This window comes from Taudactylus pleione, unplaced genomic scaffold, assembly GCF_031769625.1.
Source record: "Taudactylus pleione unplaced genomic scaffold, aTauple2 ptg000041l, whole genome shotgun sequence".
In the NCBI taxonomy this organism is placed as follows: Eukaryota; Metazoa; Chordata; class Amphibia; order Anura; family Myobatrachidae; genus Taudactylus; species Taudactylus pleione.
In genome coordinates, this window is record NW_028284443.1 from 8646595 (window position 1) to 8672471 (window position 25877).

Here is a 25877-nt window from a genome sequence, read left to right on the forward strand (position 1 = left end):
AACAGACATTCTTTCTAATGGGTATCAGCTAAGGGACTTCTATGTTATACAAATTATCACTACTGCTGCAAACTATGAATACACATCAGTGATGCAATTGGGGTTTATTTTATCCCAGTACTATGTGCGTGTGCCTTAGGCGCACACATGAAAATAGGCCGTGCATCACGATGGGCATGGCAACGCATCATGGGGTGTGTCCGTACGTCACCCCCCCCCCTCTTCTGGTCACTCTGGGGCATGCCCAGCACCCAGGAGTTCCTGGGCTGCCCATGTAGACTCACGACCCAGGGTCTGTCTCGCTGCTGAGCACTGTGACTCACTTGGCGGCACAGCTAATGGTGCCAGTGGTAAGGTGGTACGGCGAACAGACTACTAAGGCCCGTTCCACCTTATTTGCACTACTGGTACGTATAATACGGGAAAGAGGAAGAATGTAACAAGTCACTCTTTCTATAATATACCTATACACAATTTCACTTACCGGTTTTAGATTTAAAATGTGCAGAGAGATTTAGATTTGGGTGAGGAATGTCCTAGCTGAGCTATACATTGACATGAAAACATAGCTGTCCCGTACTTATGGGCTACAAGCAACAGCAGCCAGTATTTATTTTTGTATTTCTCCCAACTCTAAATCAGCAATATTGTCTTTGCAAACAAAAAGAATCAGTATCAGTATACACAGTATAGCAAAGTAAGAATTATCTAGCATACTTATGAAATATTGACACCAATGACCCGAGTCAGATGCAGCTGCATTCGTGTCTGCATCTATTAGCTGTCGCCCATTTGCTACTTTATGCAAATGCCTTCCATGGTGTACATCTGTGTGTCCCATTGTGACTGAACCGATCACTGTCAGCATCCGCAGGTACTGAGATACCACTTGCTATGTCTTTAGACACATCATCGGACGCACCGTCCCTGTGGCAGGTGCAGTTTCTCTGTCCGTGTATGAGCGGTTGAACGTATGTGTACGCAACCACTTTCAGCAACACTCCCATAAGATGAACCATCCCCCATGCGTGACCTAAACCAACTCCCAGTCACCGCCCAGAAATGCCCAATAAGTTTCCAAGACATCACGACTGCAGCACGTTTGTGAGCGCACTCTGTGTAATGCATGCGCTGTACCAGTTTCTAGGGATTTTCGCATTGAGCAGTAGCAGAAAAAACAAAAAAAACAATCGGCATAACCTAACCATATTCCAAGTATAGTCTGTTAGGGAAGTTCTATTTAACTGCATAATGAGAAGTCAGTGTCTGGTAAATTTAGCCCTTTCTTCCTAACATAATAAAGTTCCAGGTTTGGCAATATATTTCACAGACCAAAAACCTTCCTTACACAGAGACCAGAGCTGCAAAGACTGCTGGGATTGCAGTGGCCTTGGTAGATATTTCATTTAAAAAAAAACAAAATGCAAATCTGATTTTAACATACACACTAATTTGCACAATGATCTGATAGCAGTAAAGTACAATACCATCACCAGCAATATCTAATAATGAAATTATCACCACATATCATACAAAGTAATATTGTGTTCATCTTGATAACAAATACAGCATTATATTGTTACTAAACCACTTTCGGCTAATGCCATATTTTCTGTTATCCATAAATAGCCCGTATTATCAATGAGCAGCTTTCTCTTAATAGTCCAGAGTTACAATGTTCTCAGAGAGGGAGGAACAGAACAGTAATTGGTCTTTTTGGAACAGTGCAATGTTAGTTCTCTGGTGATTAAATGATTACTGTACTGACCTGGGATTACTCCTCTGCACCTGCTGCTGTGTATTTAGTGCTGGGCTCAATAAAGGAAGGAAGCTCCATGGGGTGTGTCAAGTGGGTAGATGGAAATTAAACAGATTCTGATTATCCACTTAAAATGACAGGCTAACAGGGAGTCACACCATGGCATATTTCCTGTACATTTCTGTGTGTGTATTTTTATCCATGTGGGCATTAAACATGCTTCCTACTGGAAATATGACTACATACTACATAGTTACAATTACTATGAAAAAGCTGTCCAGTAGACAAAATGCAAACATTTTCTTAAAAGGTTTATTTTACTTAATACTGCAGAGTGTATTGGAATGTTCCAGGGCTCCCCTGAATCTACATCTATAGAAGTACAGTATACCAGCAATATCTCACTGCTACAAAAACAGGCCACATTGCTTATTAACACAGGAGGCTGGCAGAGTAGATGCAATGCTACTAGTGTGCTCACAATGCTTCTCTTTTATACAGTACACTCTGCAGAAAAACAGGCAACACAGAAACCCCCACTTAAAAGGAAGTACAAAAAGGCACTAGCTCCCCAATGGAATGAAACACAATGACACAAATGATTCATAGCACAGTACATCCAGTTATCCAGGTTTCATAGTTCAGTTCTCATAATTTATATTCTATTTTTGTGTTGCAGCGTTATAACAGGCTATACAGAAGTTTCCTTTGACTCAGTCACCGGGTGCGGGAGGAATGTTGTCAGCTCCTTGAAAGTAAGACCTAGAAGGAGTAGAATAATCAAATATGTCATATAGTCTATTACCTATGGATTGCTTTATCTTAAATAAAAAAAACAACAAGTGTATGCTACATCAATCACCAAAACAGTTTAGAATAACCGCATTGCAATCATGGTTGGGCGGTTAAATTGCACTGTAACCTACAGAACTATTATGTGATGCCTAGTACCACTTCTCAAATACCAGTGTTACACTTCAGCTCATGGTCAGCCGATGGGAAAGAAAGCAATTGTATACAAAGACTCAGGAGAATCTCCTACTGACGAGCTGAAAGCTGAGGTCCCGGGTTGTGGAAGGAATCCAGGCGAGGGGCCAGGATGTACGTCCTCCTCATCCACAAGTATCAGATGTTGGCGAGACCTGACCAAAGGCACGGAGTCTAACCTGCTGGGGGGTGTTCACCAATGACCCCTCCAAGCGGGATATGGGTTTAAGCTGCACCCAACAAGCAGGTCGCGGCTCTTTGGTCAGGTATCTGATACAGGTGGGAAATGGAGGGAGATAACACCGATGAGGCCAGGAGAATGTACCTCTGAAAGAGGCACTAGCGAGGATTTTGTATTTGGATTTTGTACTGAGTACGCGGGCAAGGTATCGGACACACCGCTGGCACAGGAGAGTGACACTGTGGTTGTACTTGGAGGATGTACAGAGCACGCAGGCATGGTGTCCAGTCGCACCGCTGGCACAGGGGAGTGACACTGTGGTTATACGTGGAGGACGCACTGAGTATGCAGGCAAGGTATCCAGTGGCACCGCTGGCACAGGAGTGCAACTAGAGATGACTAGTGAGTAAACGGCAAGGGAACCTGGAATGAAGTGATGGCAAGCAAACACTAGCAGTAACAACATTGTACAGGCAACTTCCTGCTGTCCGGAGCAAAGTTATGTACCTTAAGGTAGCAGTTCATTGGAGGATAGCGTCAGCTGACAACCACCACACTACCATTGGGTAAAGGGTAATCAGGTGATGAAGACTGTCATGGCTGCGTCCATGATGGCACCGCAGCATCTAAGACACGGAGCAGCTCATGGATGTCTACGTGGTCCCTAGGCATAATCCTCAGCGTGTCACCTGACGTCTGACCACTTGAGAGGTCACGGGAAGCCGGCATTGGGGTGAGTAACGGCCGATCCTAGGCCGCAACCTGACAGATGGTTATTTTAGTAAATACATGTAATACAATCTTAGTTAAGCTCATCCATTTCCTGGTATTCTCATGACATACCAAGAGTATAGATATACTATACAGATTTCATGTCCATCATAAAAGAAAACATTATTGGCTGAGTACAGATGGCCATTGGGCTGCTTTAACGTGTCAATCATAAGTGCTCTTACACGGACCGGATTGGCACATGACAGACATTTACATAGAAATCAGATTTTGTGTGTAAGCAGAACCAAAATGATACAAAATAACTGCAATAGAACTAAAATGTCAATGCAATAAGTGCACCCGAAATATGCTATGGAAACGGTCAGAGCTAATTTACCCCCATCACACTTACATCTCCATTCTTCAAGGGGAAGGTCTAGATTGTCACATGAATCATCGTAAGGATCAGCTTCCATCTCATCGTCAGAATCATGGAACTGCTCAAAGTAAGGATGACATAAAGCATCAGTTGCTGTTATTCTCTTTTCTGCATCCAGCACCAGCATCTTTTCCAGGAGGCTGACAGCTGAGGAAAAACACACACCCAGAAATTAATACTCATGATTTAGCTTTGTATTAAAGCACATGAAAGCTACTTTAGTGCTAAACATACCTGTAGCATCATCTATAACATTTTGCTGACCATTTTACCTTTAGCAGGCCAAAGCAATTATTACCAAATGTGTCTTAAAAAGGTAATTAATCTGGATTTTGAATTTGTTTGTATATTTTTAGAGCAGGGTTGCTAATCTTCAGCTCCCAGGCACCCAACGGCTCATGTTTTGAAGATTTAATTGATCAGCACTGATTAATCTAATTTACATTTTGTTAAATTTACCCATCCATTCTAACAGATATCAATCCTCAAAACAAGATCTATTGGGATATTTAAAGACAGCGGATAAATATTATTTCAGTGCAGGTAAATTATATAATAATGTCTGTACTTGGAAAGTACCAATAAAACCACATAAAAGGAAGCTGACAATTTTCTGAAAGTACATTACTCATTCATAGCAAATGACTATGAACAAATGAACAGCCCTGCACTGCACACTACACTGACATTGTAACCTCCCTAGCCTGCTTCCATGCAAAGGCGACCAGTTCAAACCACATCTCATTGTAATATACAGATTTCTGTTTATTATAAATACAATATAAATACACTTTAGGAGATTTCACTAGATAGTAAAAGAATTGTAGATCTTCTGAGCCAGATTAAAATATACATTTGATCAATTTCACATAAATAAATGCTTATGTGCGAATATATATATATATATATATATATATATATATATACACATACATACATATATATATATATATACATATATATACATATATATATATATATATACATATACATATATATACATATATATATATATATACATATATATATACATATATATACATATATATATATATATATATACATATATATATATATATATATATATATACATATATATATATATATATATATATATATTGGCCTCTATTCACCACCACAATGGCTTTGAAATGATGTGATGGGAAGAGAAGAATATAGAGAGGGAAAGTAGCTGCTCATAATCCAAAACATACGACCTCATCAGTGAAGCATGGTAGTGGTAGTGTCATGGCGTGGGCATGTATGGCTGCCAATGGAACTGGTTCCCTTGTATTTATTGATGATGTGACTGCTGACAAAAACAGTAGAATGAATTCTGAAGTGTTTCAGGCAATATTATATGCTCATATTCAGTCAAATGCTTCAGAACTCATTGGACAGCGCCTTTCACAGTGCCGATGGACATTGACCCGAAGCATACTGCAAAAGCAACCAAAGAGTTTTTTAAGGTTAAAAAGTGGAATGTTATGCAATTGCCAAGTCAATCCCCTGACCTGAATCCGATTGAGCATGCATTTCACTTGATGAAGACAAAACTGAAGGGAAAATGCCCCAAGAACAAGCAAGAACTGAAGACATTTGCAGTAGAGGTCTGGCAGAGCATCACCAGGGATGAAGCCCAGCGTCTGGTGATGTCTATGCGTTCCAGACTTCAGGCTGTAATTGTCTGCAAAGGATTTGCAACAAAGTATTAAAAAAAGTGAAAAAAAAAGTGAAAGTTAGATTTAGGATTGTTTAGTTTGTCCCATTACTTTTGGCCCCTTAAAAAGTGGGAGGCACATATAGAAACAGTTGTAATTCCTACACCGTTCACCTGATTTGGATGTAATTAACCTCAAATGAAATCTGAAAGTCTGCAGTTAAAGCACATCTTGTTTGTTTCATTTCAAAGCCATTCTGATGGTGAATAGAGGCCAAAATATGAAAAATCTGTCAATGTCCCAATATTTATGCACCTGACTGTATATATATTATACACACACAAACACATTTTTATAAAAAAAAATAAATATGTTTTTATATTAGACTTGCACAATAGTATTTACCAGAAATCAGCTCCTGTATAATTGTCTTACTAATGCTGGGCATACACGGCCAGATAAAATGCATGTCAGACCGACATACATATTATCTGGACGGCTGCCAGCCGCAGATGTCGCCGGCATACACTGTGAGATTTCTCTCTCAGTGTATCAGCCCGACATCCGCGCTCCGCCCCCGGGGGAGGAGACATTCCCTGTTCCTTCCGTAGGAAGGAACACAGGAAATGTCTGTCTGTCGGCCGCGGCTGGGCATACACTGCCCGATGCGGCCGACAGTTTAACGGGAAATTTCGCATCGGACGGGCATGATGGACAAGCCGGCATGCCTGACCGAGCAATATTTAACCCTCGGTCGCCCCCCCCCCACGCTACAATTATCGAGGCGATCCGCCGATATCAGGCGGATCGCCCCGATAATTGTAGCGTGTATGGCCAGCATAAGCAATTGTCATACATCCAATATTATTTCTAATGCATACAATAAAAAAACACAAAAACAACAAGATACATAACAAAACATTATTACCAAGAGGGTTTGCGTATCTCAGTAATAGTCCAAAGTCTTTCTTCTGCACCTTTGGGAGACTCTTGATATAATTTTTTGCCTAGAATATAATAAGCATTTAAATATTAAATTATTTGTTGCTTAAGAGACAGTTTTTGGTTTGTAACTGTACTAATTTTTCATATTATGTAATCTCATGGCCAAGGCATTGATGAAAATTGTAATAAGAATATATAAAATCAGCATACACAATTTCTAAATGCCACTGATGCAGCAGGTGAGATGTATAAACTGTTTCACAATGAACTACTTACATCAGGACTCTGAAGCTTCTGCACGAAGTCTTGTGTTGGTGTTCCTGTAATTTTCATGATTTCAGTAAGCTGATCCAGATCTAAAGCATGTGTTTAAAATCATAACGCTTCAAAGTATTTTCTCATTTATCATGATTATAAATTATAAACAATTTTTACATCTCAAGGGGATTCACCAAAAGATCCTTTCTTATAGAGCAAAATAAAAACGTGCAAATGAGAAGCTTGAAAATTCTCCACACAACTAAAGCAACATTACCTCACTCATTATACCAAGTGACTTTTATTTTACAGTACACAGACATGTTTCGCTTTGTCTTAACTGTTACAGTAATGGAAATATATAAAGGCTTGAACGCCAAGCACATGAGTACACTGGTTATCAACTGTCACATAAAAGCTATTTATTAAAACCCATGTTTTGCAGCTATTTTAGGTGTTGTAAGGTAATGACTTTATATTTTAAAGAATACTGCTATTTAATAGAAAGAATAAATATTAATGTGATCGTTAAAGATAGGGTGGTAGTACAACTGTTCTCTTTAAAGTAACAACCATAGAAATACCTTGTATAGCTTCAAGCAATTTGCCCCTAAATGAGTCTCTACTTTGACATCCCACCACAGGCAACAAATGGAGTTGTTTCAGTATACTGCAAATCACATGTAAATACTAATTATAGTTTCTCTTACAGGAACACTGATTCCCTAAGTGACGCTGAGTAACTTGCAGCAAAAGGGAAAGTACATTTATTTTTAGCTGCAAGAGATTTTTTAATTATCTTTCCAAAGTACAAATTCCTTGCCTCATTTTAAAAAGGTACACACACTGCAAGATAAGGCCCCTAAACATCAGAGATTGATTGCAGCAATCGTGCAGTTTGCAATCGATTGTGTATAAAAATCTTTCCCTTTTTCAATTGATTGCAGAATTGCCACAATTGACTGAAAAAGGGAAAGATTTTTATTAGGGATGTGCAGGCTCGGATAGGTTCGAGTTTGCACGTGGAGTTCGGATTTTTCCCTCCAAAAAAACGGAACTCAGAACGAGGCAAAACGTCATCTTACATGGACGAACATCATCATTCCTGGACAAAAGACCAGGAATGATGATGTTCGTCCATGTAAGATGACGTTTTGCCTCGTTGTGAGTTCCGTTTTTTTGGAGGGAAAAATCCGAACTCCACGTGCAAACTCGAACCTATCCGAGCCTGCACATCCCTAATTTTTATACACAAATCGATGTCAAATTGCACGATTGCTGCAATCAATCTCTGATGTATGGGGGCCTTTAGATCCATTAACAATCACATTGCGAGTCTCCAGCTGTGTACTTCTTATGGCAGACTTGCTTACTGCAAGCTCTCCAGAAACAACTTACAATAGTCTGTTTCTAGTGCATGCAATAAGAAACCAGATTTTCATAGCAACAGCCAAGGTGCACTAACCTCTTAATCGCAGTCCATTACTGCTACCTTTATTGACCTGCAATAATATTGATCATCCTCCAATAAGCAATAACACATTTCTTGTGTTTACCAAGCTGACTTGTCACGCAATGCACATTAGGTATGTATGACTTTTCCCTAAAATACACATTTAGAAAAAGTTATATAATCTAATACTTCCTTTAAACCATTCTATATCTATCTACTGTATAATATTATCTATGTCTATCGATATCTTTATATATCTATATCTAAACAAATGTCCTGGCTGACTGACTCATTAGGGGTTTTTAGAAGTGGAGTTGTTGCCCATAGCAACCAATCAGATTCTGGCTACAATCATCTAGTAGGTGCTAGATAAATGATAGGTAAAATCTGATTGATTGCTATGGGCAACATCTCCACTTCTAAAAACCTGCACTCTAGTAAATATATCTCACTGACTCCAACGCCCTAAAAACATGTAATTCGGGGAGTATATGCCTTCCATGAAGTAGGTGCCCATTGAGCAGGGATTTTTGAACATTAGACTCCTAAGAGGGTGAAAATAGCTAAAATGTTTCCTCCCCCTGTTCAATGCCCTAACTGATTGATCAACGCCCAGCCCAAACCCCTGGACCTAGAAACATGAAATTCGGGAGGTATATTCCTTACATGGCATAAGCACCCACTAAGACGGGATTTTTTCAAAATTCAACCCCTTAAAGGAGGTGAAAAGTGGTCAAAGGTTTCTTCTCGACCAAAGTGATTGGGTGATAAAGCAAAACGTCCCAAGTGCTGTGGGACTGTAAGCTCATTGTTTTAGTCAAGTGGCGCCTTCAGAGGTGGGGCAGCCGCGTAGTCAAATAGGGGAGCCACACCAATTGCCAGTGATGTTTGGCAGCAGTTGGGGTGACAGTTGATGAGGCTCCCCTATTTGCCCCACCTAAGGAGTCGCCACTGCTAAGGACTTAACACTTTGACAAGTTTTTTTCCGTTTGGCTACTTCACTTGCTTTGTATTTTTCATTTTCTCGAACAGGTCAATTTTTTTTTTGAATGTTAAAGGGAAGATGGTGCCTCAAACCATTGGCTCCATCACAGGATATGGAGCCTGTCTATTCTGGTCCCTCTATCTTATGTATGACACTCAGCTAATGGCTAGTGAGGTGTGTGAACTAATTGTGAGGTACATGGTGGACAACTGGGAGTTCTCTATCAGGTCCCACAACAGCAAGGGGGACAACTATACCAGCTCCACTGAAAACCTTCTTGACATGTCCCAACCCTTTACCTAAGGTGGCTTATGCAAACTGATAGCGGCTGGGCAACTGTTAACCGTTTTCACCAGGGTGGACCTTAGATATTTTAATTTCCTTCATTCCATCTTAACTTAACTTATATTTTTAGTTACATTTATGCCTCTGGGTTAAAGGAGTGTTCTATTATCAAGATTAAGTAATTTAAGATTTTCTTGCTTTATTGGGGAGCCTCTCCCTCTGTCTTCTCCTACATCCCCTCACAGATTCCTCCTCTCCTCCACCTGTCCTGCCTTCTACCCTCTCCCTCAGACGCTCAATCTCAACCAAAGCAAGTGACGTATCCAAATAGAGAAAATAAAACTTATGGTATAACATACCTTTGTTAAGTCTTTTTCTTCGAGGTCCATGGGGTCCACAGCCATTATGTTGGGGTATGAATCCCGGTCACCAAACAGTTAATGCAAACGAGTTCTCTGCTCCCAGGATGCACCGGGGTTCCTCCTCATATACCCCACCCCCTGCCTCAGGTAGTCAGTTTGTTACCAAGCTCAAGCAGGCAGAGACAAACAAAGGGTAAGAAAGAAAAGGACCCATACTCACAAGTTCAGACTCTCAAGAGGAGAACTACGGAAAAAGCTCCCCTAGAACTACAGGTGCGTCTGGGTGGGTGTCCTGTGGACCCCATGGACATCGAAGAAAAAGAGTTAACAAAGGTATGTTATACCATAACTCTTATTTTCTTCTTCGGGGTCCATGGGGTCCACAGCCATTACGTTGGAGATATCCCAAAGCACTAACCCTACGGGCGGGGACGCTCCTGACTCTCGGAAGAGAGGAGAATCCTACACCCGAAGGAGGCAAACTGAGAGGCAAAGGTGTCAAAGGAATAAAATTTGACAAAAAGGTATGGATGGAAGACCATGTGGCTGCTTTACATAATTGTTCAGCAGAAGCACCCCGGCGGGCCGCCCATGATGGACCCACCGCCCTAGTAGAATGTGCCGTCACTGAATCCGGCACCCGCATACCAGCCTTTGTATAAGCCAATGAAATTGCCATGCAAATCCATCTGGCCAGTGTCTTTTTACTGGCTGGCCAGCCATGCTTATGACAACCATAAGGCACAAAAAGTAAAATCGAATTTCCTCCATTTGCTCGTGCGTTTAACGTAAAATCTTAACACACGGACCACATCCAGGCAAGCATCACCTTGTGAGAGACTTGTGCCCTGAAATGCTGGAACTACTATTTCTTCATTAATATGAAATCTAGACACCACTTTCGAAAGGTAACCCTCCCTAGTACGTAGCACTGCTCTATCTTGATGAAATACCAAGAACGGCTCCCGGAAGGAAAGCGCAGCTAAATCCGACACTCTACGTGCAGATGCCATAGCAAGGAGGAATACAGTCTTTGCTGTTAGCCACTTGATGTCTATTGAATTCAAAGGCTCGAACGGAGGAGCCTGTAAAACCTTCAGAACTAGAGTCAAGTCCCACGGAACAACCGGGGAAACGAAGGGAGGCTGAATCCTCAACATCCCCTGAAAAAAGGTCTTTATATCCGGTCTCAGAGCAATTTTATGTTGAAACCAGACTGAAAGAGCTGACACCTCTACCTTTAAAGAGGCCAGGCGGAGCCCTTTTTCCAGACAGCTTTGAAGAAAATCATGCACTCTGGATATCAGGAACTTCTGTGGATCATACCCTTTCAGTTCACACCACTGAAAGAAAGTATGCCAAACCCTATAGTATATATGGGCTGAGGATGGTTTCCGTGCCTTCAACATCGTCCGTATAACAGACCCGGAAAACCCCTTCTTCCTCAAGACTGAGGCCTCAAGAGCCATGCAGTCAGCGATAGCCGATGAAGATCCGGCTACCAGCAGGGACCTTGTAGCAACAGATCCGGTCTCAATGGCAGAGGCCATGGAGTGTCTATGGAGAGAGACTGTAGATCTGTGAACCAGTGCCGTCTCGGCCATGCCGAAGCTATTAATGTGACGGTGCTGCCCTCTTGTTTGATCTTTCTGACAACTCTGGGTAGAAGAGCAAACGGGGGAAACAGATATACCAGCTTGTTACGCCACTTTACTGTCAGTGCGTCTACAAACTCGGCTCTCGGATCTCTTGTCCAGGATCCTTACCTGGGAATCTTGTTGTTCCTTCTTGATGCCATCAGATCTATTTCTGGTAGGCCCCACCTGTCCACAAGGTTCCGAAAACCTGTGGATGTAGGGCCCACTCCCCAGCATTTATCTCTTGCCGACTGAGAAAATCGGCTTCCCAATTCAGGATTCCTGGAATGAACACGGCAGATATCGTGGGCAGATGAGTCTCTGCCCATACCAGGATTCTTGATACCTCTGCCAAGGCAGCCCGACTCCTTGTGCCCCCTTGATGATTTAGGTAGGCGACCGCGGTGCGATTGTCCGACTGTATCTGCACCGACCTGCCCTTTAGGATTTCCTGAGCCTGCACTAAAGCTTTGAATATAGCTTTTAGTTCCAGGATGTTTATTGGTAGCCGGCTTTCCGCCACTGACCACTTTCCCTGGAAAGTGTGTGACCCCGTCATCGCCCCCAACCTTGAAGACTGGCGTTGGTTTTGACTAATGTCCAATCCGGCACCCAAAAGGGGCGACCCTGCCTGAGATGCTTTGTCTGCAACCACCAGGTCAGGGACAACCGTACCTCTGGAGAGAGACGCAGCAGCTGAGACCTGATCGTGCGATGATCCTTGTTCCAATGAGACAGAACTACTTGTTGCAGTGGTCTGGAGTGGAATTGAGCGTATTCCACCAACCTGAAGGTGGCCACCATCGACCCCAGGACCTGCATGGCAACTAGAACGGATATCTGCCTTTTGCGAAGCAAACTGCGTATTCGTGATTGTAGGGCCAGGATCTTCTCCTCCGGCAGATATATTTTCTGCACCACGGAGTCCAATCTCGCTCCCAAATGACACATCTGTTGCACTGGACAGGGTGACGACTTTTGCGAGTTTATGATCCAGCCGTGACTATACAAACAGATACTGTCAAATGATCCTGTACCTGCTGTGGGGACTGCCCCAGCAATAGGAGGTCGTCCAAGTAAGGCAAAATCCTGATGCCTTGGCGTCTGAGGCATGCCATCATCACCGCCATCACCTTGGTGAATACCCGAGGGGCTGTGGACAGGCCAAACGGCAGGGGTTGGAACTGAAAGTGTTCCTCCCCTACCACAAAACGAAGACATTTTTGATGAGCCTGTGTGATTGGGATGTGAAAGTAGGCATCCTGTATATCTAGGGATACCATATAGTCCCCCTGTTCCATCGCCAACACAATCGATCGCAATGTTTCCATCCTGAACCTGGGGTCTCGAACACTACTTCTGATGCTAGCAAGGTAAGAATAGCCTTCTGAAGGGCCAAAGCTTTTTCTGAACCCACCTGCGGGTTTACACAAAGAACCTTTGCGGAGGAGTCCTCCAAAACGTCAGGGCGTATGCCCGGTAAACAACTCCTCGAACCCAGGCATCCTCCGTTGTGAGGTGCCAGGGCTCTGAGAACCGAAGTAGTCGGCCCCCTACCCTGGGATTCCCCAGGGGGAGGCCCGTCCCATCAGGCCACTGGTTTATCCTGGACCCTAGATCCTGGACGTTTGTTTTGCCAGGGCTTCCTGGGTCCTGCCTTTTTTGGTGGAAGTCTCGCTGAGGGTTGACCTTTGGCCTTGCCCTGTGACCGAAACCCCCGAAAGGACGCCCTCCTCAATTTAGACGAGGTTGTTGATGGCAAACCTGCCGTCTTTGAGGCTGCCATGGAGGCTACAATTTTGTCCAATTCTGGACCAAAGAGAACAGCTCCTGTGAATGGAAGGAATTCTAGGGCCTTTTTAGACCCTGCATCTGCCTTCCAATCCTTCAACCAGAGGATCCTACGTGCCACCACAGATTCTGCTGAAACCTTAGAGGAAAGGATCCCTGCATCCAAGGCGGCGTCTCCCAAATAAGAGGCCCCTTCTCTAATAAAGGAGATCATATCCAGTTGCTCCTTAGAGGCATCTGGTAAAGACTCTGTTAGAGTTTTGGCCCACTCCTCAATAGCTCTTGCTACCAAGGCGGTGGCCATAGCTGGGCGGGTGCCGTTCCTGCCAGCAAAAAATTGATTTTAGACAAATCTCCAGTCTCCTATCCGTGGTTTCCTTCAGCGAAACTGCTGGGATTAGCAGAGTGGTACGATTAATCAGCTGTGCCACATGCGCATCAACTGACGGTGGATTCTCCCACTTGGCAAAGTCCTCTGCTGGAAAAGAATATAGAAGCGCCATTCTTTTAGAAGAATGGCTTATCTTATCCGAATGGACCCAGGCTTCCTCCATAAGTTCTGATAAATGTTCAGACTTTGGGAATTCTGCCTTAACCACTTTCTGGCGCTTAAACAGGGGGATTTTCCTAGGCAGAAGATCCCCCTCCTCGATATTTAACACCGATTTTACCGCCCTTATCAGAAAGGGAACATCGGCTACTGGGAAATGATCATCACCCTCCTCGGAGCTAGATTCCTGTGAAAAGTCCTGTGCCTGTTCCTCCTCGGAGGAGGCATTGGAGTACTCAGCCATATGAGGCGATACATGGTGCCTAGATTTAGGCTGCTTTGGCTTGACAGCCTGAGGCTGAAAAACCCCCGAGGATGATGCCATGACCTTACCAGCACCAGGGTCCATCCAAGGCGGCCACATCATGGGCATAGGATGCATCTGCTGAGGCAAACCCCAAACCGGTGGTACCGGGGCAGCCAGCCGTTCCGCCACCTGAGCCATAACCTGAGAAAAGGATGCCCAAGGGGGCTCAGGGCCTGAAACAGGCAAACTTAATTGGTGTGGAGGCTGTCTGAAACCGTTCCCACAAAGCCCATTTTGTAGAAAGTCCTGTGGGGACAATCCTGCCTTGCAGGCTATACAGGATATCAGCAACGGGGCTCCCGCCACCTGACCCTCAGACTCCTTAGACATAACACTATGCCACTGGTTCCTAGTGTCTATGTGCTGCTTTCTACTCTCAACCCACACACCTGTAGCGAGGGAAGGGGAGAGACAGTGACAGTATACAGGAATTACAGTTCTTTTACAGAAGAAACAGTATCCATAAACAACAATCACATGTCATGCATAAATACTCCGCGAGCCATATGCATATAAGCTCTCACTACAACAATCAGCCTAAGCTTAGGTAGGATAGAGCCCTGTAAAATACCAAAACCAGCAGTAGGCAAGGTATACAGGGAGACTGCCCAGCGTCCTGTTAGGAGCAGTGTTCAGAGAGCAACTGACATACACTCTGGCTGCCCTATATGGAGGCTGAGAGGAGCAATCCACAATCACTGTGCCAGAGGACTGAACTAGCGTGTGGATTGGGGGAGGGGCCGCCGGGGAAGCGTACCTCCCCTATGCTCCTTGGACCTGCCCGGTAAACTGACCTGGCCGCCGCCACAAGCCCCAGTTGGTCAGGAACATCAAATCCCGGCGGTCTAGGCTAGGAGACAAGCCGTATGCCTCTAGACTGCAGCGCGCCTCCGGCCCGGCCAGTCTCACCGCCGGAGGCCGGACCGCCAGGTGCTCCCGGCGTCAGCGGCCGCCGCAACCACCTGCTTACCTGCCATCCCCTTGATCCGGTTGTGGCCCAGGGCCTGAGAGCCCCTGCCGAATCCCCTGCCATGGACCTGCCAAGGCTAGCGGTGCGGCGTCGGAGGAGGTAGTTGCAGCGCGTGGCCGGTGCGCCTCCAATCAGGCACGGGGCTGCTACCAGGACAGCTCAGACCACCCGCTGAGATAGAGAGTAAACTCTCTTTTTTACTCGTCTGCAGGACTGCTCCAGCAGTCCCACCGTCTATGTGGTGAAACACACCAAACAGGAAGAACTGGCTACCTGAGGCAGGGGGTGGGGTATATGAGGAAGAACCCCGATGCATCCTGGGAGCAGAGAACTCGTTTGCATTAACTGTTTGGTGACCGGGATTCATACCCCAACGTAATGGCTGTGGACCCCATGGACCCCGAAGAAGAAAAATAGTGTTTAATCCTTAGCAGTGGCGAGGATGCCGCGCAGTCAAATATTGAAATAAGGGGAGGCTCGGATAGGTTCGAGTTTGCACGTGGAGTTCGGATTTTTCCCTCAAAAAAAACGGAACTCAGAAAGAGGCAAAACGTCATCTTACATGGACGAACATCATTATTCCTGGACTTTTGTCCAGGAATGATGATGTTCGTCCATGTAAGATGACGTTTTGCCTCTTTCTGAGTTCCGTTTTTTTGGAGGGAAATATCCGAACTCCACGTGCAAACTCGAACCTATCCGAGCCTGCACATCCCTAATATATATATACACACATATAGTTGATGTGGCTCCCCTATTTGAATAGTGAGGGATGGGAATGTGTGAGAGAGGAAAGTGTGTTACAACAGCAGTGAGAGAGGAATGTGTTACTATAGAGTTGAGGGAGGGAATGTGTTCCAACACAGGTGAGGGGGGGAATGTGTTATAACAGGGGTAAGCGGGGGTAATGTGTTACTCCAGATGTAAGGGAGGGGCATACGTTACTACAGGGGTGAGGGCAATGTGTTACTACAGTTGTGAGGGAGGGATTGTATCTTTACACATATATAGTAGTCAAAACATGATCTAGCACTCACATAACCATAGAAACTGCACTCGGTGCCTCCACTGTGCTGCATAGCAAAACATAAATCCAAAAGGTGCGGCACTCAGAGCATATTCCAAAGTAAAATACAGGCACTCAGGTCTGCTTCAACGTTTCAGTCTTTATGATTTTCGTCAGGAAGTATAACAAATATAAAAACCACATCCTACCTTATACCCCACCAGACAGCGTGAATGGCCAATGACCCACTGGGCTTCAGGACCAGCGCGCCGTAATTAGGTCATCGCGTATAAACGCAACGTACGTCAGAGAGACAGATACGATCACCATGGAAACCGCAATGTAAAGACATATATAAAACTGCAGTCAATATATAGAAAACATCCGGCCACTATGAGGTGAGCTGCACCTGGCCACAGCTCTGCTCCTGACCCATATTTCGCTGTCTTAATTATATTCACAAGGACATGTTTTGGTCTGCATCCCGTAAACACCGCAATTCGTCCTGGAACAGCCAGAAGTTGTTCATATTTCAGGACTCTGCAGAGGTTACTAAGGCTTGTAAAGAGTTCTCCCCTGTGTGTCAGAATTTAATTCAACAAGGTCGTAAATTTGACCTTTTATTTCCTGCCCGTTTGAGATTATATGATTGCGATTCCTACACGGACTTTACGAACGCAGTAAATGCTACAGCTGACTTGAAAGAGTTATGTGATTCCGAAAGTCCAGCCGATCCCTCTACCTCTCCCTCTATTATAAATTGACTCCCTATGTCCATCTGCTCTGAAACTTTCTCCGCCACTGTGCAGCTTGGATAAAGGATGCTTTGCTTGGTCTTCAAATGGCCCTTGGAGTCTACCTGTTTAATGCTAGTCACTTGTGCCAGGTCCGGTGAGGAGGCTCCTTGATTGGTACACATTAACTGTACCCACCGGAAGTCCTTGTTGTGATTGTGTCGCAGTTTATACTTGCTTTTACTAAACCTTTTTGGGTTTTACAGTTTCTGATACTGTTGTTTTTGTGTCATCCCCTTGTTTCTTTCCCTGTGTTTGCCAACTCCCTACCCCCATCCTCTTATATTTTGGTATTAACATTGTCTCTCATTAAGTTCTCCTTATGTTGTGTCGCACATTTAAGATCTTCTTATTATGTGAATTTTGCCTGCTCCGACACTTCTTGTTGTTTATTGCTGTATTTTGTGTCACAAGTGAAAATGAGAACCTGGAACATTGGCGGGTTTAATTCACCTATAAAAGCACAAGATCTTAATATATTTGAAAAGACTGTGCCTAGATCTGGTTATCTTACAGGAACAGGGGCATATCTATAATGGGTGTAGGGTGTGCGGGGTCCAGGGGGGCCCCGCACCTCCCACCCTGCACCCATAGTATTACTTGCCTCTCCGGAGTCCCACATCGGCGTTGGGGTCCGGCACTGTAAAAACGACTGGAAAATGGGTGCCGCGGCCATTTTCCCATCGTTTGCGCATGTGCAGTACAGAGAAAATGGCCACCACAGCCATTTTCCCGGTGACCTGCGCATACTCTATAGACTCTGGGCGCATTCTAGTGCCCAGAGTCTATAACTCGGGCGCTGGCCGATCACAGCTCAGTGCGCTGCCAGACAGAGAGGAGGGGGATCATGTCGGAGACTTCACACGGACCCCCTCCTCTCTAGAAACGCCCCTGTACAGGAAACACACTTAATTCAATCAGAGGTAGATAAACTCAATATATTGGGATGGAAGATTACTCTTCTGCCCCATATAACTCAAAATCCAAGGGGGTTATTATACTAGCTAAACAAACTCATGTTACAACCAATGATCCATAACCACCCTCATTTCCTCCTGGACACTACGATGTAACTTAATAATCTCCAACAATTGGATGAAGTACCAGGGGATGTGTGGCTTGTGATGGCTGATGTCACAAGTCTTTTTATACTGTGATTCCTCATTTTGTGGGCTTATTATCTGTTAAGAAGCTTTTGTTGAGGCAAGGTTCTTTGGATATTGCATATATTGAGGTATTGTTACATCTGTTAGAACGGACTCGCTGTAAAAATTTTTTTTTATAGGATGGTGAGTTTTTTCTACAAACCAAGGGGTGTGCTATGGGATCTTCGGTAGCACCCATGCTTGTATGTTTTCTATATATTGAATGCAGTTTTATATAGGTCTTTGCAGTGCACCTAATTGTGTTGTTGTTTCCATGTTGATTGTATCTGTCTCTCTGCCGTGCGTCATGTCTATACGTGATGATGTCATCATGGCACGCCTTCTCGGTCCTGGTGACCATTTACTCTGTCTGGTAGGGTATAAGGTGGGATGTGTTTTTATATTTGTTATACTTCCTGACAAAAATCATAATGACTGAAACATTGAAGGAAACCTGAGTGCCTGTATTCTACTTTGGAATATGCTCTGAGTGCTGCACCTTTGGATTTATATATAGATAGGGCTAGAAAGTTTGTGAACCGTTTAGAATATTTTTATTTCTGCATAATTGTGTTCAGCTCCCCAAATGCAACTCATTCAGACAAGTTGGTTAAATTCATTTGACCTTTTTCAGACTTTTTCCCATATTTGAGAGTAAAAGCCAATTGTCGTTTGCTCCCATACATTGCCACATTATCATTCCAACCAGGTTGGAATGATAATCTTTAGGTGTTTGGCCATCTTAAGAGTAAAGAGAGTCAGACAACTTGATGGCAATCAGGTGCGAGTTTGGGTGGCCCTGATCTATTTAAAAGCATAAAACTGCAATCTTCATGACTAAAGTCTGGTCTTCACCACACAGGTGTCTGAACATATGCAATGCCTTGATCAATGATCTCAGAAAAAGTGTTATTGATGCTCATCAGGTTGGAAAAGTTTACATAACCATTTCTAAAGAATTCAGCCTTCACTAATTCACTGTCAGACAGAGTGTACACAAACGGAGAAAATTCACCACCACTGATACTCTGCACACAACCCCAGAGTTAATGTTGTAGAGAATACAGACTTCTCTTGGCTAATGTCTGTTCACCAGTGCAGTAAAAACCCTGCTGGAGTAACAGATGCCTTATGGCAATGGGGAGCTAATCAGGTTGCTATGAGCCCCTCTAATAGTTTATATACCACAAGATGCAGCAAGGGAGTAATATAACTATATTCAACAGGAAGGAGTTTATTAATGTTTCAATGTTAGTATACTGATCAACATATTACCTGTTACTGGAAGCAACTCACTGTACTGTGCACAAGAAAAAAAAAAGGATACGGTCATTACCCTTGAAAAGTGGTCGCCCAGTGTACATCTCTGCCATTATACAGCCAACAGACCAGATGTCCACTAAAAAAAAAGGGAATGGTTAGATCAGATTAGTCAATTTTTATTGTTTAATAAAAAAAATGTTAAATAAAGACGCACATACAATTCATGCAAGGCAAAACAGCAAAACAGAACTATAATTGTGCTTGAAGAGGAACATCAGTTGATTAATTTCTAGAATTGCATGGGTCCATAATCAGAAGTGAAGAGTTATCACTGCAGCTAAAGATTGAGGGACTGATGCAGATTTGTTGGCAAAATGGGCATAAATGACTCAGCATATACTTGCACCTGCCCAATAGCAAGTACAAAAGATATGTACCCTATCATGCATATATGGTGTTTCTGCTGGTCTTCATGAGTCAAATTTGGGTAAACACACATTAATGTACTCTGCCTAGGTTAGAACACTCCTTCCCTTCCCCATTCCAACTCTAAAGGCACAGTTGGGCATTAGTAAACTTGCATGCGTTCCACTAAGCAAATTCAATAGGTATGTATAATTTAGCAAGGATCCTCCTTCAATGGTTGCAATGGCGATGCTTCACTTGGGGGAAATTTTATCCCCAAATTGTCCTATAATATCAACTGTAAAATGCAACTGCACAGACATTTTAATTTACTTCCAATCTCAGTACCAAAAGTTTGACTATAGGGTGCCCAAACTTGCCAATATTTATTACTAGCTGGGATGCCCGGTGTTGCCCAGGTTGAAGACTGGACTCTTAAGTACACCTAGATAACTATGTGAATTATGAGTAAATGACGGTGCAGGTAGGCGTACTCTCATACCGTATGGAATGGGGTAGATCAGGAGCAGACTGACTTACAGAACAGAAATCAGTACAGCTTCCAAAATCACTTGAGTGAAAACACTGCAGAACAGAGGGGTGATTCAGCTGCGGACGGATATGCTATCGCAGCTGCTAACATGCTAGCAGCTGCGATAGCTGTAATATGGTCGTGCAGCAGGAGACATCACGTCTCCTGCATGCATTACTAATCCGAACAGTGTTCAAGAACGCAGCATCAGATCATCTGCGATTGCTTTCGGCCAGCTGGGTGACCATGGCATCACGAAAGCTGGCCACTGCAGATGAGTAAAAGAGGCCAGGAAATCTCCATCAGCAGACAGAGATCCTGGCCTCTCCACTCCCCCCCCAATGGTGGCAGAACCATACTGCACATGCGCAGTAAGTACGGGTCAGGTGCGTATGCAGATTCCTGATAATCGGGAATCTGCGCGATTCCTGTCATTGCATCCGCAGCTGAATCATCCCCTGAAATCAGGCTGCAGACCATCATTGAAGACCATGGTAGCAGGGCTGCCATCAGGGGGGAATGTCGGGACTGGAGTCCCATTCCCAGACAGAAGGGGGCCTGCCCGCAGTGGCACTGTGTGGCTGCGATCAATCTCCCCTGCTGTTTGTAATCTCTGTATGCTAAACTTTGCCATGATCAAAGATTGTGGAATAATTATGTCGTCTTCTGCAGTCTGAACGTATAGAGTGCGGAGCTGCTCATGAGCCTGCCAGGCACTATGACAGTGTGTGTATGAGGCCAGCCCCAGAACATGCATAATTTAAGAGTGTCCCAGTTTTATGGGATTGTGTGACAGTGTGTGGCCCTGACGAAGTTCAAACCTAGGCAAAAACCTAATCCTGGTCAAACTACACCTCCATGCCATATTTTGTTATATATTCTGTTTTTATTGAAAAAAAGAAACCCAGGGTATACACTTTGCAAAATGTATGAAGAAAATTGCAAATCTCCCAAATCTCGGCGCAGCGAGATATAATAATATAACTAAATACAAATTGATAGGGAAAGATCAAAGTAATCAACAATCATATCAATATCTTTATGTCTAAGACAATACCAAGAGAAAAGAAAAATACAGTGTATATTATCTACTTTATAGAAATAATATAAATGAAAATAATAGGGAAAAGAGGGGAAAGGGTAGGGGACCGTATGTGAGGGAGTTACCGTAATGGGAAAGAAAAAAGGACTAATCCAGATCGTTTCGTTTGTAGTGGTTCAGTTCTTAGTATTCGAGGAAGAAATAGTTTTTATATTCATTCGTGGTCTTGTATTCAAACCAAGAGAACCAAGTGGCCGTGAACTCAGAAAATCTATCTACTGATGCTAGGAGTAGGTCTTCCATACTCATATAGTGATATTACATCAAATATTGTCCCGTACTGGCGCAAATATAGTTTCCCACAGTGCTTTCCTTTAGAATTGGTTTCCCAATTTTTAATGCAATAATTCCGATGTGTGCTGTGTTTCCTCCTTAATCAGTGACTTCAACTCCCGATATTGATGCACTCAAAAAAATAAATACCACAATAGTGTAATATTGCCAGAAAAAGTATACACTATTTATTTAACAAATTGCACTCACATCAAAAAAAGACATTAAAAGCATATCACCACCAAATGGTCAGAGTTGATGTGAGTGCAATTTGTTAAATAAATAGTGTATACTTTTTCTGGCAATATTACACTATTGTGGTATTTCTTCTTTTTTTGAGTGCATCAATATCGGCAGTTGAAGTCACTGATTAAGGAGGAAACACAGCACACATCGGAATTATTACATTAAAAATTGGGAAACCAATTCTAAAAGGAAAGTACTGTAGGAAACTATATTTGCGCCAGTACGGGACAATATTTGACGTAATATAATTGTGTTTTTGTGGAGTGTGAAGCCTCCACTTTTTTTTGTCTTGTAGGCAGCAGTATAGAGTGTGGAGCACAAGGAGAATTTTCTTTGTATATTTATTGTGATACTCATATAGTGGTAAATTCTTGTGAACCAAATTTTGAGTGTGGGTGGTGAGGACAATCTCCAAAGGGTAGGCACCACAGCACGTGCTGCATTACTATTGTGAGCTCTGAGAAAAATATTTTCCCTATCTTTTTCAGAGAGGGAGGCAAAGGGGAGAGGAGTCTGGGAGTCCTGATGTTGGATTACAAGGGGAAATACAGAGTCTCTCAAAGGGAGCTAGCTCCCGAGATGCTTGTGGGAGTCTAGAGCCAGAGTGCAGGAAGTGCCTAACTTGTAGAAACTTCCAAAAGTCTCTCTGAGGGATATCCCACTGATGTCCAAGAATTGCTTCACTGTTCTGGAAGTCACCAGCTGACCGACCCTGAAGAGCCCTTCATTTGCCCATCCAGAGAAATGGGATAAAATTAAACCACGAGAAAATTCAGGGTTGGCTAAGAAAGATGTTAAATGGCCAAAGACAGAGGAAATATGGGGTAAACGTTGTACGGATCTCCAAGAGGAGAAAGTAAGAGAAAACAGTCGGGTGAGTGAGAAGGGGCCTGGGCAGAGAGGGGAGCCAAGGGAATATCTCAGGGTATTGTTGGGGACATTCACCCTCCAACTCCACCCACTGCTAAATGCCTCGACTCGACTAAATGATCGACTCCTGGTCCAGTCCAGCACCCTGTTTAATAAAACCACATAGTAGTAATTTTTAATATCAGGTAGTTGGAATCCACACTAACGGACAGATCTGGTCAGAATGGAGCGCTTGATTCTAGGTTTCTTGCGAAACCATATAAATTGCTGGGTTAAGAGTTTAACTGAATGGAACCAGGAGTCTGGAACATCGGTAAAGCTTGAAGAATATAAAAGTAGTTTGGGGAGAGTATTCATCTTAATGACGTTCATTCTACCCAGCCAGGAAAGTTGTTTTAAATGCCACCTACCATAGTCTGCACGCAGTATTTTAAGGAGTGGTTGGAAGTTCAAGGGGGCTCGGGGCAGTTTGACTCCCAAGTAGGTTATATATGAGTTTTGCCATGCAAAACAAAAAGAGCATTTCAAACTGGCCATGATTGAGGGAGGGGTCGAGATAGTGAGGGCACATGATTTGGACATGTTAATCTTGTAGTTAGAAAGATTTCCAAATGTGTCCAACTCATGCATAAAATGAGGGAGAGAGGTATCAGGCTGCAAGACTATGGCCAGGATATCATCAGCAAACATGGCTAATTTATATTCCTCTTTACCCACAGTTAAACCATGAATAGAGTTATTTGCCCTAATTGATCTAGCTAAGGCTTCAATACATAGTACAAAAATTAGCGGGGACAGTGGGCAGCTCTGTCTTGTCCCATTACCTATAGAAAAAGGGTCGGAAAGAAAGCCATTCACTCAAACTCTGGCAGTAGGCGACCTATAGAGGGCCATGATCCTATGGAGTGCTTGAGGGCCTAGTCCGACGTGCTCTAGTACCGCCCTCATGAAGCTCCAACTAACCCTGTCGAATGCTTTCTCGGCGCCTGTAGAGAGCAAAATAGTGGGGATTTGACCCCTGGATGCTAAATGGATCAGACTTAGAACCTTAGTGGTGTTGTATCTAGCCTATCGGCCAGGGACAAACCCCACCTGGTCATTATGTATCAGGGAGGGCAGCAGCTCGTTCAACCTGTTCGTCATCAATTTTGCAAATAGTTTGAGGTCAACGTTCAACAGGGAAATATGTCTGTAACTAGAGCACATCGAGGGGTCTTTACAGTGTTTAGGGATCATTGTTACATGGACCTCTAGGGATTGGGAAGAAAAGAGAGTGTATGCTGAGATGGAATTAAAGGCCTGGAGAAGCCTAGGAGCCAGGGGGAAGCAGTCGGGAAGCCGATGGACGGCTTCCCGACTGTCTAATCCCAGCAAGGGGTTAAATGACAGGCGTCGAAATCCCGACGCCTGTCATTTTACCTACGCCGGGAGCCCGACACCCAGCTCAGCAATCGAAGGTAAGCTGGGTGCGGACAGCTGCAGGGGGGGGGAGGGTTAGGTTTAGGCACCCCTAAGGGAGGGTTAGGGGGTAGAATAGGGTAGGAAATACTTACCGTGGGACAATTGGGATTTTCACTGCTGCCGGGATGCCGCTGTCGGGATTTGAACTGCCGGCCATGCGGTCAATCGTACTGAATCCGAGCCAGTATGTCTTGAAATGTTTTATAATAAACCGTAGTGAAGCCATCTGGACCTGGGCTTTTGCCAGAAGGCATGGAGGAGATAGCTATTTCCAGCTCCTGTAAAGTGAAAGGTCTTTCCAAAGCCTCACAGTCAGGAAGTGAAGTATGCGCAACAGTCGCCAAAGAGCCCTTAATCTGTGATAAGTGCAAAGAGGGATGTACGTCAGTTGGGACTTTGTCTAGATTATACAGGGTTGAGTAGTACCTATTAAAACAGGAGGCGATTTCAGGGGTTTTAAAGCGAAGGGAGTCTTTTTCATCTTTCATGGCACTGACAAAAGAGGTCGCTCTCTGAGTTTTAAGAGCTTGTGCCAGCAAACGACCCGGCTTGTTGCCCCACTAGTAATATTTACGGCCGCATCTGCGAATAGAAAGTTGGACACTGTCGGAAAGCAACTTTTACAGTTGTGTGCGAGCCTCCAACAACTCTACATACGTCTCTCCGGATAGCGAGGACTTGTGCAAAGTCTTTAATGAGTGGATTAGTTGTAGTAAATTAGTTATACACAACGTCTTTTGTGTTTTTATACGAGAGCCAAGCTGTGTAAGTTTTCCTTGTAGGACGCATTTATGAGCCTCCCACAAGGTTATCTTGGAAAAGTAATCTGTGTCATTTATAGCAAAATAGTTGGAAAGAGTCTTAATGATCTCTTCCCTACAACCTGTATCTTGCGACAAAGACTCATTTAATCGCCACGTCCACTGACCGGGGGAACGAGGCAGAACCGACACAGCCATCGACACCGCGGCATGGTCCGACCAAGTGTTCGAACCGACAGATGCGTCTAGGGGGTGTCTATGGCTTATAAGCAAATAGTCAATTCGTGTGTAAACTTGGTGAGGGTGGGAGTAGATCGTGTAGTCACGTCCTGTCAGGTTAAGGACTCTCCAGGAGTCAGCCAGCTGGAGATCCTGGAAAAGCTTCGAGACCTCACTATATTTACCCTTAGAGAACTTGGGTGTATAAGCGGAGGTGTCAAGAGAAGGGTTTAGAGTCCAATTAAGGTCTCCTCCCAAACTAACAATTCCCGTAAGGAGAGATTCAAAGTGTATAATATGGGAGTGGAAAAAAGAAGCCTGATCTTGGTTGGGGGCGTATATCACTACAAAGGTGAAATTCTGGTTATGGAGTTTGCATTTTTTGAGAAGTATCCTACCTGGAACAATTCTATGTACCGAAGGGTCCATAATCTGTACGTTTTTAGAGAACAAGATCGCTACACCTTTAGATTTACTTCTGCGGTATTACAGTAGAAGACTAGGGGATATCGTCTA

The 25877-nt window shown here is 43.8% G+C and overlaps 1 protein-coding gene across 1 annotated transcript in view; it reads right to left on the reverse strand.

Moving 5' to 3' along the window:
• Positions 1-1484: 1484 nt before the first annotated feature.
• Positions 1485-25877, reverse strand: part of MAPK12 (mitogen-activated protein kinase 12) — a 99152-nt gene continuing 74759 nt past the window's right edge. Inside the window, exons 8-12 of the mRNA XM_088457627.1 lie at positions 19557-19628; positions 6963-7042; positions 6670-6748; positions 4054-4227; positions 1485-2521 (exon numbers count right to left, since the gene is read on the reverse strand). Of these exons, the coding sequence (XP_088313753.1) occupies positions 2451-2521; positions 4054-4227; positions 6670-6748; positions 6963-7042; positions 19557-19628 (476 nt within the window). The 3' untranslated portion in view covers positions 1485-2450. The remainder of the gene's footprint in view (positions 2522-4053; positions 4228-6669; positions 6749-6962; positions 7043-19556; positions 19629-25877) is intronic.